Source organism: Piliocolobus tephrosceles, chromosome 6 (assembly GCF_002776525.5).
Source record: "Piliocolobus tephrosceles isolate RC106 chromosome 6, ASM277652v3, whole genome shotgun sequence".
Taxonomy (NCBI): domain Eukaryota; kingdom Metazoa; phylum Chordata; class Mammalia; order Primates; family Cercopithecidae; genus Piliocolobus; species Piliocolobus tephrosceles.
Window position 1 is genome coordinate 18,099,205 of NC_045439.1, and position 13,278 is coordinate 18,112,482.

The 13,278-nt window shown below is 36.9% G+C and overlaps 1 protein-coding gene across 3 annotated transcripts in view; it reads right to left on the reverse strand.

Moving 5' to 3' along the window:
* Positions 1-12,606, reverse strand: part of SPATA7 (spermatogenesis associated 7) — a 60,183-nt gene extending 47,577 nt beyond the window's left edge. Inside the window, exons 1-5 of one of the 3 annotated variants that reach the window (XM_023205392.1) lie at positions 12,280-12,454; positions 6,718-6,792; positions 6,415-6,575; positions 4,741-4,836; positions 2,059-2,106 (exon numbers count right to left, since the gene is read on the reverse strand). In XM_023205392.1, coding sequence (XP_023061160.1) covers positions 2,059-2,106; positions 4,741-4,777 — 85 coding nt within the window. In that variant the 5' untranslated portion in view covers positions 4,778-4,836; positions 6,415-6,575; positions 6,718-6,792; positions 12,280-12,454. Of the gene's footprint in view, positions 1-2,058; positions 2,107-4,740; positions 4,837-6,414; positions 6,576-6,717; positions 6,793-12,279 lie in introns of all 3 variants that reach the window. The other 2 variants (XM_023205390.1, XM_023205391.1) reach the window with 2 other exon arrangements.
* Positions 12,607-13,278: the final 672 nt, after the last annotated feature.

The window sequence follows — 13,278 nt, forward strand, 5'->3', positions numbered from 1 at the left end:
TAGAAAAGGGAGAATACAAAGTGTCAAGCACAAGGCCTGAGAAAGACTGTGTTTGTACCTATGAACTACAGCTGGTAGCTACTGTCTCCCCTACCTTCTATCTCTTCAGCTAAGAAGATATACAAGAAGAGATGAGTTAACCATTCCTACTGTTTGTGATCTTTCCTAGATTGCACCCAAAAGGCATTTCCCTATCTATGCTTTTACTCATTTATCATTTACCATGAACTACCCTTAGGTGAATATTTACTTTTTAATGTAGAAATGTTCTCAAACTCTATATAAATTCAAATATTAACTTAGAAAACTTAGAAACTTAGAAAACACTGAACTTAAAATTTATAACACTGATTTTTATATGATTAATAAGACAATCATAGGCTGTGACAGCCATGTTTTTAAAGTATACACTTTTAAAGTATCCTATTTTTAAAGTATACATTTCTTAACTGAAATCAAACAAAGCCTTCAAATGGTATTCTTCAGAAGTTTTTAAACAGGGTTTTCAAATTTTCAGTCAGATGATTTGCTTAGTAAATATTTCTAAAAATGAAGATACTTGGTCAAAGGGTAGATATATAAGGATTCTACATATACTGTGTCAGTATTATGGGTTTTCTTTTTCCTTTTTTTTTTTTTTTCTTGAGACAGGGTCTCACTCTGTCACCTAGGCTGGAGTGCGGTGGCATGATCATGGCTTACTGCAGCCTTGACCTCCCTGGCTCAAGTAATCCTCCCACCTTAGCCTCCTGAGTAGCTGGGGCCAGAGTTGCATGCCACCACGTCCGGCTAATTTTTGTATTTTCTAGGCTACCCTAAAATGCCTGAACTCAAGTGATCCACGTGCCTCTGTCTCCCAAAGTGCTGATTATAGGTGTGAGCCACTGTGCCTGGGTATTTCTGGATAATTTTTAAGTTAGAAATGCTTTCTCAAAAGGTAATGTGTCAACACCTTTTAGTATGGCTACTATTAAACAAATAGAAAAAAGCAAGTGTTGGGGAGGACATGGGGAAATCTGAATACTTGAGCATCATTATTTTGTAATGTAAAATGGTGCAGCTGCTACAGAAAACAATGTGGTCGCTGGGCGCAGTGGCTCACGCCTATAATCCCAGCACTTTGGGGGACTGAGGCAGATGGATCACTTGAACTGATGAGTTTGAGACAAGCCTGGGCAACCTGGTAAAACCCTGTCTCTACATAAAAAGACAATTACAGGCTGTGACAAAATTAGCTGGGCGTGGTGGCTTGCACCTGTAATCCCACTTACTTGGAAGGCTGAGGTGGGAGGATTGCTTGAGCCCAGGAGGATTGCTTGCAGTGAGGTGAGATCACTCCACTGCATTTTAGCCCCAGGACAATAGAATGAGACCCTGTCTCAAAAAAAAAAAAGAAAAGAAAAAAGAAAATAGTATGCTTTCTCAAAAAATTAAAAATAGAATATATGATTTAGCAATTCCACTTCTGAATATACTCCCAAAATCTTTAAAAGGAGGGTCTTGAAGAGGTATTTGTATACTCATGTCCATAGCAGTATAGTTTATTCACCACAGCCAAAAGGTGAATGTAACCCAAGTGTCCATCAACTGACGAATGCATAAATAAAATGTGGCATATATACAGAATGGAATTTTATTCAGCCTAAAAAAGGAGATTCTGACTCATTACGATGTGGGTGAACCTTGAGGACATCATGCTAGGTGAAATAAGCCAGTCACAACAGAAGAAACATTATATGATTCCACTTATATAATATAAGGTACCTAAAATAGATTCATAGAGATTGTAAGTACAATGGTGACAGTAGTCAAATTCACAGAGATAAAAAGAATGTTGGTTTCCAGGGCCTATGGGAGGAAATTAATGTTTATGTGGCATAGGAGTTTCAGTTTTGCAGTATAAAGAGAGTTCTGGGGGTAGTGGTTATCATTGTACCACAATATTCATGTACTTAATATTGACTGGACACTTAAAAATGGTTAAGACAGTAAATTTTATGTTATGTATATTTTATCTTAATTTTTTTTTAATTAAAATAATGTTAAAAAATTACTTACACTTTACGCTGGTATTCATGCTTACTGGAACTGAGCAGTCTACTGCAGCTGAAAGAGAAAGTTAATAGTTCAATAATATTCTCAGTATTTATAAATGACAAATACCAAATGTGGAAATCACAAAATGTTCCAGACCTTGCAGTTGTTTATTGTACTTCTAGAGATGGAAAACACAATACCCTTGATTAAAAATACACTGTTGGGATTAATAAATCATTCAATACTGCAGAAGAAAATACTAGCGAACTTGAAAACACAGCAATATAAACTATTCAGAATGAAACAGACTTAACATACTTATAATGTAGTCCCAAAACAAGCTTGGGGGAAAAAAAGCAAAATGGAAGACTTACACGGCCTGATTTCAAGACTTACTGTAATGCTACAATAATTAAGGCAGTATGGTATGGGGCTTAAAGACAGACATATAGATTAACAGAACCAAGGAGTTAAGTCCACATATATGGTCAACTGACTTTCAAAAAGTACTAGGACAATTAAATAAAGAAAAGATAACCTCTTCAACAAATGGTACTGGGAAATTTGGATATGAAGAGGTAAAAAAACAAAACAAACAAAAAACATCAAAATCCTTATACCATATACAAAAACTAACTCAAAATGGATCTCAAATTTAAATGTAAGGGCTAAAACTTTAAAACTTCTAGAAGAAAACATATTAAGAAAATCTGAGTGACCTAAGGTTAGGCAAATATTTCTTGAACAGATTATGAAAACAAGTATAAAAAACTAAAGATTTCATGATTTTCACATCACAAAATATTTTTCTTTTGATTTTTTTAGCCATTTAAAAACATAAGCATCATAAAATATAAACTAAAATTTAAAACCTTTAGCTATTTAAATGAGAAAATAATAAAAATTTAAAAGACAGTCAAAAATTGGTGATATTCAAATAAGGTCTGTAGTTAATGGGATTGCATCAATATTGATTTCCTGGTTTTGATAACTATACTACGGTTTTTAAGATTTTTAACATTAGCAGAAGAGCAGGGTAAAGGGTATATGGTAACTCTCTATACCATTTTTAAATGTTTCTGTCAGTCTAAAAATTTTTTCAGAATACAGATTTAAACAAGAAAATGAAAACACCAGCTACAGATTGGGAAAAAAAAATCTGCAAAACATATATCTAATACAGAATCTGTATATAAAGAAACTCTCACAACTTAATACTAAAGAGACAACTCATTTTTAATAATGGGTAAAAGATTTGAATAGTCATTTCACCAAAGAAGATATACAGGTGGGAAATAATAACGTAGTATCACTAGAAATCAGGGAAATGCAAACTAAAACTGTGAAGTTATACTATTTCATATTCCCTAGAATGGTTAAAAAAGGACCTTCAACACCAAGGGTTGGTAAGGGTGCAGAAGTAATGGAAATGTAAATGGTATATTCCCTCTGGAAAACTATAGTTTCTTATAAAAGTAAACTTATACTTAATATCTTACCTCACAGTTCTACTCCTGACACATAACTTTACCCGAGTGAAATGTAAACACATCTTCCAAAATTGTATGTGAATGTTTATAGCAGCTTTACTCCTAATGGCCAAAAGTGAGTCAAAACAATCCAAATGTTTAACAAATCGTGAATCATAAACAAATTGTGGTCTATTGATTAAATGAAATACTCCTTAACAATACAAAAGAATAAACGGTGGTACACAGAACAGCATGATTAGTCTCAAGATCATTAAGCTAACTGAAAAAAGGCAGACCCAAAACAATACACGATTCCATTTCTATGAACTTATAGAAAAGGTAAAACTACAGGAGAGAGACCAGATCAGTGGTTGCCAGGGATTTGTCAGGAGGGGACTGACTGCAAAGGACTACGGGGAACTCTTTGAGGTAATGGATTTTTTTCTATATCAAGGGTTGGCAAATTTTTTCTACAATGGGCCAGGTAGTAAATGCTTCAGGCTTTGCAGGGTGATACAGTCTGTCACAACTGGTCAACTCTGCTTTTTAGTGTAAAACCTGCCACAGACAATATGTAAAAGATTGAAAATGACTGTTTATCTACGGATAACTAAATTTGAATTTCATGTCACAAAATATTGTTTTTATGTATTGCTACCATTTAAAAATATGAACACCATTCTTAGTTCATGGGCTGTACAGAAACAGGTGGTAGAGGGTTTGGCCTGAACGGTGTAGTTAGCTGATTCCTGTTTTACAGCATGGTTGTAGTAGTATTTATACAAATGTGTTCATTTTTCAAAATATTTATCTGTACACATTATAATCAATGCATTTTATAATGTAAGTTTTATCTCAGTAAAGCCGATAAAAGAAAAAAAATTAAACAGAAAAATAGCTAGCATCTTCTTTGTGCAACTTCCATAGATGTGTAAACAAAAAAGCAGAATATAAATTTTTATATTAAAAGCAATATCTAACAAAATATTATTAGCAATAGAGATAAAATGAAATACAACAGGCATTATATAGATTTCAAATATAGTTAACAAAAATGGGTGTGAATTTGCTAAGTACCTAGAGTCAATAATTTGTATCACACTAAACCAAACACAAATCCTCTTATATATATATATATAAGGTTTTCATTTTTGCTATAGATGTATTTTAATGAGAAGTGAAGCTGGAGGTTTAAATTGAGTACAGAGAGTTCACATTTGCACATTTTTACCTTTGGCTGAAAGGATTTTATTATAGTGAACAGCCATGTGATTCTTGACCAGCTGGAGAGTGCTTAGTCTGAGAGAAGAGGAGTCAGTGCAAAAAGCTAAAAATTAAAACATAATCATTATATATTTAAAACTAATATAAAAATCACGAGATAAACAAGGTACTGATTATTTAACTTATTCTTATAAAATGTTCTGAAATTCAATCAGAGATATTGATATGACATTGGGATGTGAATCTTTAATCTTGCACTGATAATGCTAATGAGCTATTGACCATTTGGGTTCAAACCTTCCTGAGAATAAAATTTTACAAGCCTGAGAATCTGAGGAAGAGATTCTAGGACATGACTTATTATTGCATTTAGAAAACTATTTCTTTTTGGCAGCTCTCAATCTCGTAACTAAGAATGTTTAGCTGCTTGCTTAATTAGTTACCACTGTTAATACTTAAACAATCAATGGAGTTTCAGAAATTCAATGAATATCCAATCCCAAAACTCTACATACAAAAATTATATTCCGAGAAGCAAATTTCTAACTTAAACCTGAAAACAAGATCTACATATCAGTTTACTACATTCTTTTTGAAGTACTAAAACTATCTTATAACAAGTGTAATCGCAAAGAAATTCCATGACATGAAACTCCTTGGTCCTCATTCAAACCATTTAAAAGAAATCTTAGAAATAGTTAAGCACTTACATACAAGTATAAAATGTAAATGTAGGCAAAACTTTTTTAAACATTAAAAAGTTTTTGAGAATATATGCAATATGGTCTAAAAAATTCAGCAGATAAAACGGCATATGGAGATTGAAAAATAAGTGACTTCTCTACCCTGACCTTTAGTCTCCCTTCCCAGAAATACACTATGTTACTGTTTAAATGCATCCTTCCAGAGGCTCTGTGCATAATATAAGCCTATGCAACAATTACGAGCTTGATGCTACTACTAAAAATATTTACTGAATAAACGCCATTTACCATGCATTGTTCTAAACCCTTCATAAGTATAAACTTATCTCATCATTATTATCATCATTTATTCGAAGTGAAAACTGAGGCACAGAGATATGAGTTACCTCTTCAAGGTTACACTGTTGATAAGGGATGCAGCTTCCATGTGACCCAAGGCAGCCTCATACTTACAACCACCATACCTATACCAGCTCTATACATATATCCTTTAAAAGAAAGTTAGCAAACTTTACATATTGTTCTTTATCCTGATTTCTATGTACATATATTTTAAATCTAGTTTCAACTTTTTATTTAAAATTTATTTTTTTAAAGTTTATGATTATGGCCGTATATGTATGTATGTATCACACTGTAAGACAAATAAGTGAGCCAACTGAAAATAAGATCCTCCCAACACATTTGGAGGTAACAGTATCCAAGATTTTTCATGTAAATAGGGAAAATAAGGCTTTCAATTATTTTGCCTAAGGACATACTTCTAAGCTATAATTACAAAAATTTATTTTAAAACCTATCTTAAAAATTTACCTTGAAAGCTTTAAAATATAAAAATATCACAGCACCTAGAAATCTAGTTGGATAAAGAGGCCCATAGGCTTTTGCTCCTAATATGAAATGTATTATTCAAGTGCACTTTTTCTTGGCATAGCTTTTCCTTTTCAGTGCTTATGTCTTTAATACCTGCTACTTACCATTTTAACAAGGCAGGAATGCCTTAAATCAGGGTAGTTTCCTGGCAAAAGTAGAGCTGGGCTGCTGTAGCAGCTGGGAGCAGGAGATAGCCAAGTCCATATCCAGGGCACAATAATAGTTTGAAATCATAGACTCCAAAATTCTCTAATCTCAAGAACGCCTATATTTCATTAAAATTAATAATATGAAGTTCAAATATTCGTCAAATGAAATAATTTTTCCATCACGTCATATAATTTGCAAGTAAAGGAAACACTCAGACAATCTTTTAACAAAGTTACCATTTTAAGCACCTCACTTACCATTACTTTTGGTGCTCAAGTGTCCTTTAAATAGGCATGGTGGACCATATCTGGGAAGGACAGAGGCTGCTCTGACTTTTAACAAGAAAAAAATAATAAATTAGGATAAATTAAACACAACTTTTACAAAGACAACAATATTCAGTATTTTTTAAATTATAAATTTATCACAAAATAATTTATTTCCCAAAAGATGATTGTGTTTTTAGTGGTAATCTCCAAAACAGGAAGTCTGAGTTATGGCATTAAACATAACTTAATATGCAAAATATAAATGCTATATCCCCCAAACAGAGACATTTTAAGAGGGTAAGATGACTAATTCACTATCAGGTGGGCTGTTAAAAGCTATAACAAGGAGGACACATACAAAGTCTAGAAGATATATGGATGACTAAATGTAGAAAAAAGAAGTATCAAGATAGAAGAACTAAAATCTAGGACCAGAGAACAAAGCTTGTCAGAATAGATTAAAACAGAAAAACAAACTGAGGTCAGAATACCTATGAAGCTCTTTCTATGTCACAGGTCAGAGTGCAGGATGGAAAAAAAAAATACTTAGGACAATACAAGCCAAGGCAATGCCATCTGAACTGGGAAAAAAGATAGTCATGAAATGAGCATAGCTTCTACCAAGAAAGAAGGAGGGTAAGACCTAAACGTAACAAAAAATACCAACAAACTCTCAGAAAAACCTCATTTCTCCAGATAGAAAGAACTGTGACTTTTTTCTTGTCCAGAATTTAATGCCTCTTCACCTGGAAATGACAACTCAACTTTCTTTTGGGTGACTGCTATTCCTTTACTCTTAGCCCAGGTGGTTCAAAGAGAGGTGACCCCACTGTCTGGACAGCTGCGTTGACAGCGTCAGCAATGCTATGTGATCCAAGTTCCGCCATGAGATACACAATCCTGGGCCTTTGACTGGAACTATTAGGAAAGGTACTTTCATTTCACTGGGCTTGCTAAACCCAGTGAAGGGTCTAAGCAAGCCATGTATTGCTGGTGGCCATCCTGAACCATATAAAGGAACCTGTCTGAGAATGAAGCCTACACAGTCAAGTGGAACCAAGATAGAGATTCCTTGGTGACATCATTTGAGTACCTGAGGCCAACCATGTTTGAAGCTCTACCTTACCTAGAATTTTCTTTATATTAGCCAAAAAAAAAAAAAAAAAAAAAAAAAATCACATTTTAGCTTAAACTAGTATGAGTTGATCTCTTCATTTGTAGTCAAAATGCTATTTAGTAGTAACCCTGCCAGGCAGTGCTCCAAGCACTTTACTGGTATAAATTCATTTAATCCTTACAATACTATAATTCCCCCTACTTTATAGATGAGGGTAATTGAAGCACAGAGGTTAAACTCATAATTTGCCAAAGATTACACAAGATTGTGACAGATTTTGGATCTGAGCCCAAGCAGTCTGGTTCCTGGATCTTAATTATTACACTATCTTGACCAATATAAACTGCTCAGTACTTGAACCATGCTCTAAGCTACTACATCATGTAAAAAGATCATGTGAAACAGATCAAGAAGATAATCTCAACTGTATGTAGTTTATTCCCTTCAAAGTCCATTCTATTGTATGTATGTTTCACTATAGGTCACAGAAAAAGGAAAAACAGGTATACCCAGAGAAGTGTGAAAGGATGAAGAGAATGAAAAAAGGTTGGAACCTAGTGATACTGCCTTGGATAGAAATGCTTCCCCACCCATCTGTAGGTGACAGCTGTGAACAAGGTGGTTAATATTTGGCCCCAGGAATCAAACCAGCTTCTCTTTAGCATAAGATGGTGATAAGAACAAACATGGAATTTAGATGTTCCTTGATGTCTATGTTCCCTTGTCTATTTACCATCAGATGTACACCAAGGCATATACTCATTGGTTTCTGCTATTCCTACAGATAAATGTCATATTAAAAGTGACAGAATTAGGGCTGGGCACAATGGCTCATGCTTGTAATCCCAGCACTTTGGGAGACCAAGGCAGGCAGATTACCTAAGCTCAGGAGTTCAAGACCAGCCTGGACAACATGGTGAAACTCTAACTGTACAAAAAAAATACAAAATTAGCTGGGTGTGGTGGTGTGCGCCTGTAGTCCCAGCTACACAGGAGGCTGAGGTGGGAGGATGATTGAGCCCAGGAGGCTGCACTGCACTCCAATCTGGGTAACAGAATAAGACCCTGTCTCAAAAAAAAAAAATAAATAAAACCTAACAGAATTGAAGGGAGACATAGACAACTTAATTCATCTACCCTCTCACAGTTTCTGGGTCCTGCTTTGTGTCCTGTGTATAGGTCACATTGTCCTGTTTTTGTTTTTTTGCATGACTTGTAATTTCTTTTTGTTGAAAAGTTAACATTTTAGGTAATATATTGTAGCAACTCTAAATACAGAATCCTCTCCTAAGCTTGTTTACATTGTTGTTCACTTGTTTAGTGACTTGGCTAAGCAATTTATCAGTCTATTTCCCATGGAATGTGAAGCCTCTGATATCACTCCTCAGCGATGAAGCTTTGGGCACGTGCACAATCACGCCTTCTCTAATGAGGTCTGAACCCCAGTCTTTGGGAGAAATTCTCTTTCAAATTGTCCTTCCTTGAGTACTTTCCCTTAATTCTAGGTACCAAATACAGTTTTCTTATATCTTTTTAATTAATTCATTAAATTTTTTAAATACTAGAGACAGGGTGTTGCTATGTTACCCAGGCTGTTTACAAACTCCTGGCCTCAAGTGATGCTCCTGCCTCAGCCTCCTAAAATGCTGAGATTACAGGCATGAGCTGACATACCCAGCCTGTTACATCTTATACTCTTTTATGAAAGTATAACAATTCTTTAACTTTTCCTTGTATAAACCAATGTATGGTTTCTATCTCCTGATTGGACCCAGAATGAGCCAAAGGGGCATGAAGAAGTAGCCTAAAAACCAAATGTCAAGGAAAAGAACATCATTCTCTAACTATTAGGACTAAAATCCTGTCAATGAGATCGAAGATCTTAGCGGGGAAATTCACGGGTATATGAGAGCAGCCCATTTTCCTACACAATTTGATTAAAATAGCCAGAAGAAAGTCCAGTGAGGAAAGATGAAAGTGTCTCTTGTGGCAGTGTTTCTCCGCAAAACCAAAGGTTTCGGAATCTACCATTGATAAGTGTCTCTATGAGACCAATAGATCAAAATATATATATATATATTTTTTGAGATGGAGTCTTGCTCTGTTGCCCAAGCTGGAGTGCAGTGGCATGATCTTGGCTCACCGCAACCTCCTCCTCCCCGGTTCAAGTGATTCTCCTGCCTCAGCCTCCCCAGTAGCTGGGACTACAGGCACATGCCACCATGCCTGGCTAATTTTTGTATTTTTTGGTAGGGACGGGGTTTAATTATGATGCCCAGGCTGGTCTCGAACTCCAGACCTGAAACTCCCAGAGTGCTAGGAAAAAAATTTTTTTCGAGTTACTTTCAGTTACCTATACTAATAGGTTGTCTCCTCTCCTCCCCAAAGGTTATTGATATTAGAGTGAAAGGCAGTTTGTCATTACCAATCTTTTCTTCATCTTCCCCCATAGGAAGCTGGAAGCAACACCTTACATGTTACCTAGTCCAAGCCCCCATTTTATAAATAACTGAGGCCCCGGGATGTAGAGTGAGGTGAAGATGACCTAGTTAATAGGAAACAAAGATTACAAACAAGACTAACCGTTTTTCAGTCTGTTGCTCTATTACACCACTATTTAGAAGGTTTGCCTTGCAAAAGAATGTCTAAAACGTGATTACAGTAAGAGCATGACAAAAGATAATTTTCTTTAGATATTTTAATATTTTATGCTCTGAAATAACTAAAAGCACCTCCTAATGAAATCTAAGAAATTTATTTTCAATTAAGTATTTTAGCTTTGTCTAAAATTATTTATGGTTTCCTATTAATAATTTACAGTATATGAAAGCTGACTGCCCCAGTCATTTGCTGATTACATTTATTTTAAAAATTCAAAATAACAATATTTGATATTATCATATATTATATCCTAAAAATGAAGCTAACTAAATTGTGCAAGTTGTAAAAATATTAACTTTTACATTTGGCATGAACCCAATTTTTAAAATAATTCAAAAAACAAATACTGACAACTTACTAAATCTACTATACTCTAAATTTTACATATATCCTTTCCCCCTGCCCATCCCTACCATGGAATAGTAAGTAAATGCATTGGCTTCAGATTTTATATTTTTCACCTAGATTCAAATCCTGTTCTGCCACTGTGACCTTGGCAAGTCATTTGTGATCTTTTGCTTTAGTTTCTTCACTATGAAATAAGGCTAATGCCTATCTAACAAGATATTTTTGTACATTAAATAATTTGGAAATAGTTTCTAGTACATAGTAAGGGTTTAATTTTAGTTTATGTGCAAAATTTCTTAAGATCATAAAGCGTTTTGATTTGCTTTTTCTGAAACCTAGGTTGGTAAAGTGTCAGAATATACTGTTTGCTGATCAATGAATAGTTATCTCCTACAATCAGAGTAGCACTTATTTTGATCAATGACTACATAATAAAGGCAGACTCATTCAAAAAAAGACATCCAGGAATCATTTAGCAGCTTGGTTTAAAGGCAGTCTTTTAAATAGATAAAAACACTGTATTAGGAGGGGCGGGGAGTCTAAAGATTGCCTCATTTGACTCGAGGAAGGAATGCTACTGGTTCAGAAAGGGTGAAAACGCAAATTATTTGGTTTGGGCCGATTTGTAGAGATTTAAGGTTATATTTCCCCACCCCCTAACCTCACCCCATGATGTCCACCTGACTTAAGAAATCAGTAGAGAACAGGTGTATATAGTGATTATGGATTGCTGCTAAAACTGCAGTCCGCTGACCAATAACACTGCATTACCTGGAAATTTATTATAAATGCAAAATCTCAGCCACCCCGAAGGGACCTACTGAATCATAATCTGCATTTTAACATGATTCTGAGGGGATTCCTATTTACATAAAGTTACAGAAGCCCTGGGTTACTCAATAGCTTTGGGGGAGGTAGTTACTGAATGGGAGATTTCGTATTTACTGACCACTTAAAATGTGCCAGGATCTTCTCTACATTATCTGCATTTAATCTTCACGAACTTCATGGCTTGAGTATTTGACCCTCATGTTCAAGAGATGAGAAAACTGAGGGTCGTCTCCATGGAGAGCAGAGGGGTTTGATTTGGGGCCCGGAGAAGTCTGACTCCAAAGACCAAACCTGGTTCCTCTGCCTGGGAGCTACCGAGGTTTTAACGGCTGCACAACCCTGAGTTCAGGAGACAGGGGCCCCTGGTGTCAGGGCGACAAATTCAGGGCAAAGAAGCGGACCTGCGAGGCTAGCAAGCAGTCTCTCCCTTTTCCTTTGCGCGGGCCCGGGCAGCTCCGGGCAACACTGGCGATTCAGCCAGGGGTAGGAAGCGCCCAAGGGCGGCCTTGCACTCGGCTGCCCGGACCCGAGGCTGGGAGCGCCGGCTGGAGCAAGGCGCGAGGCGGCGGTAGCCCGTGACAACTGCCCTTTACCTCTCCGGCTGCCATCCATGCTTAGTCCTCTTGCAGCCGCCGTAGGGGCACGGGGGATCCCCTTCGGTCCTTCCCCTGGCCGGGCCCAGCCCCGGCAGTGGAGGACTGGAAAGTAAGAGCCTGCAGGGGCGGCAGCAGCAGGGAAATCGTTCCCAGGCCGGTTGCTAAGGGCCGAGTCCAGTGAGTCGCGATTATGACGTCACGGCGCAGGGGACGTGCGTTCCGCAGCCCCGCGCGTTCCGCAGCCCCGCGCTGAGCGTGCCCGGTATTAGGCGGACAGTTGCGGACGGAGAGACCTGGCAGGGAAGGTGCATCGAGCCCCCAGTCTGTTGCTCTGGGATCCTGCCAGTCTTCCGCAGAGCGACCTCCTGTCTGGATCCAAGTCACCAGCACCTGGCAGGCTCTGTCCCTGCGGGAAGAGCAGGGAGAGGAGGTGGACTCATCTGGCATCCACGTCCCCTGGGTCCTGGAGAAAAGTCAAACACAAATGTTAGTTGAGGTCAGGGTAACGTTTAACCAGTTCCAAATAATTAAATTTCAAAGCAGTCCGTGAACCTTTGGATTAGTGAAAATCCTAGGAGTGAAAAAATCTACATATTTACATCTTAATTCTTAACCTTAATAATAAGTTTGAATTTCCTTTCTGCTCACCAAGCTTCCCCCCTCCTGACCCTGCCTCCCTTTTATGGTAAGTTTCAATCCATTTTTCTTTATAATGGAAGAGAGCTGCAACATGAATAAGGAGTTAATTTATTTGTGGCTTTCTATAATTTGTTTAATTTTGAAGCAATTACCTTTGAATCCTTGGAAATAACCTCAGAACAGGGTAGGAAGCATTCTGTCACGTAAGACTTCTCAGCCCAAATGTCTATTGACATTTTGGGCTGGTTGTATAATTCTCTGTTGTGGGGGTGCTGTCCCTATGAATTGTTTCGTAGCATCCCTGGCCTCTGCTCACTAGAAGCAAGTAGCTTCTCAGAAGCAGACCCCACCCACTCC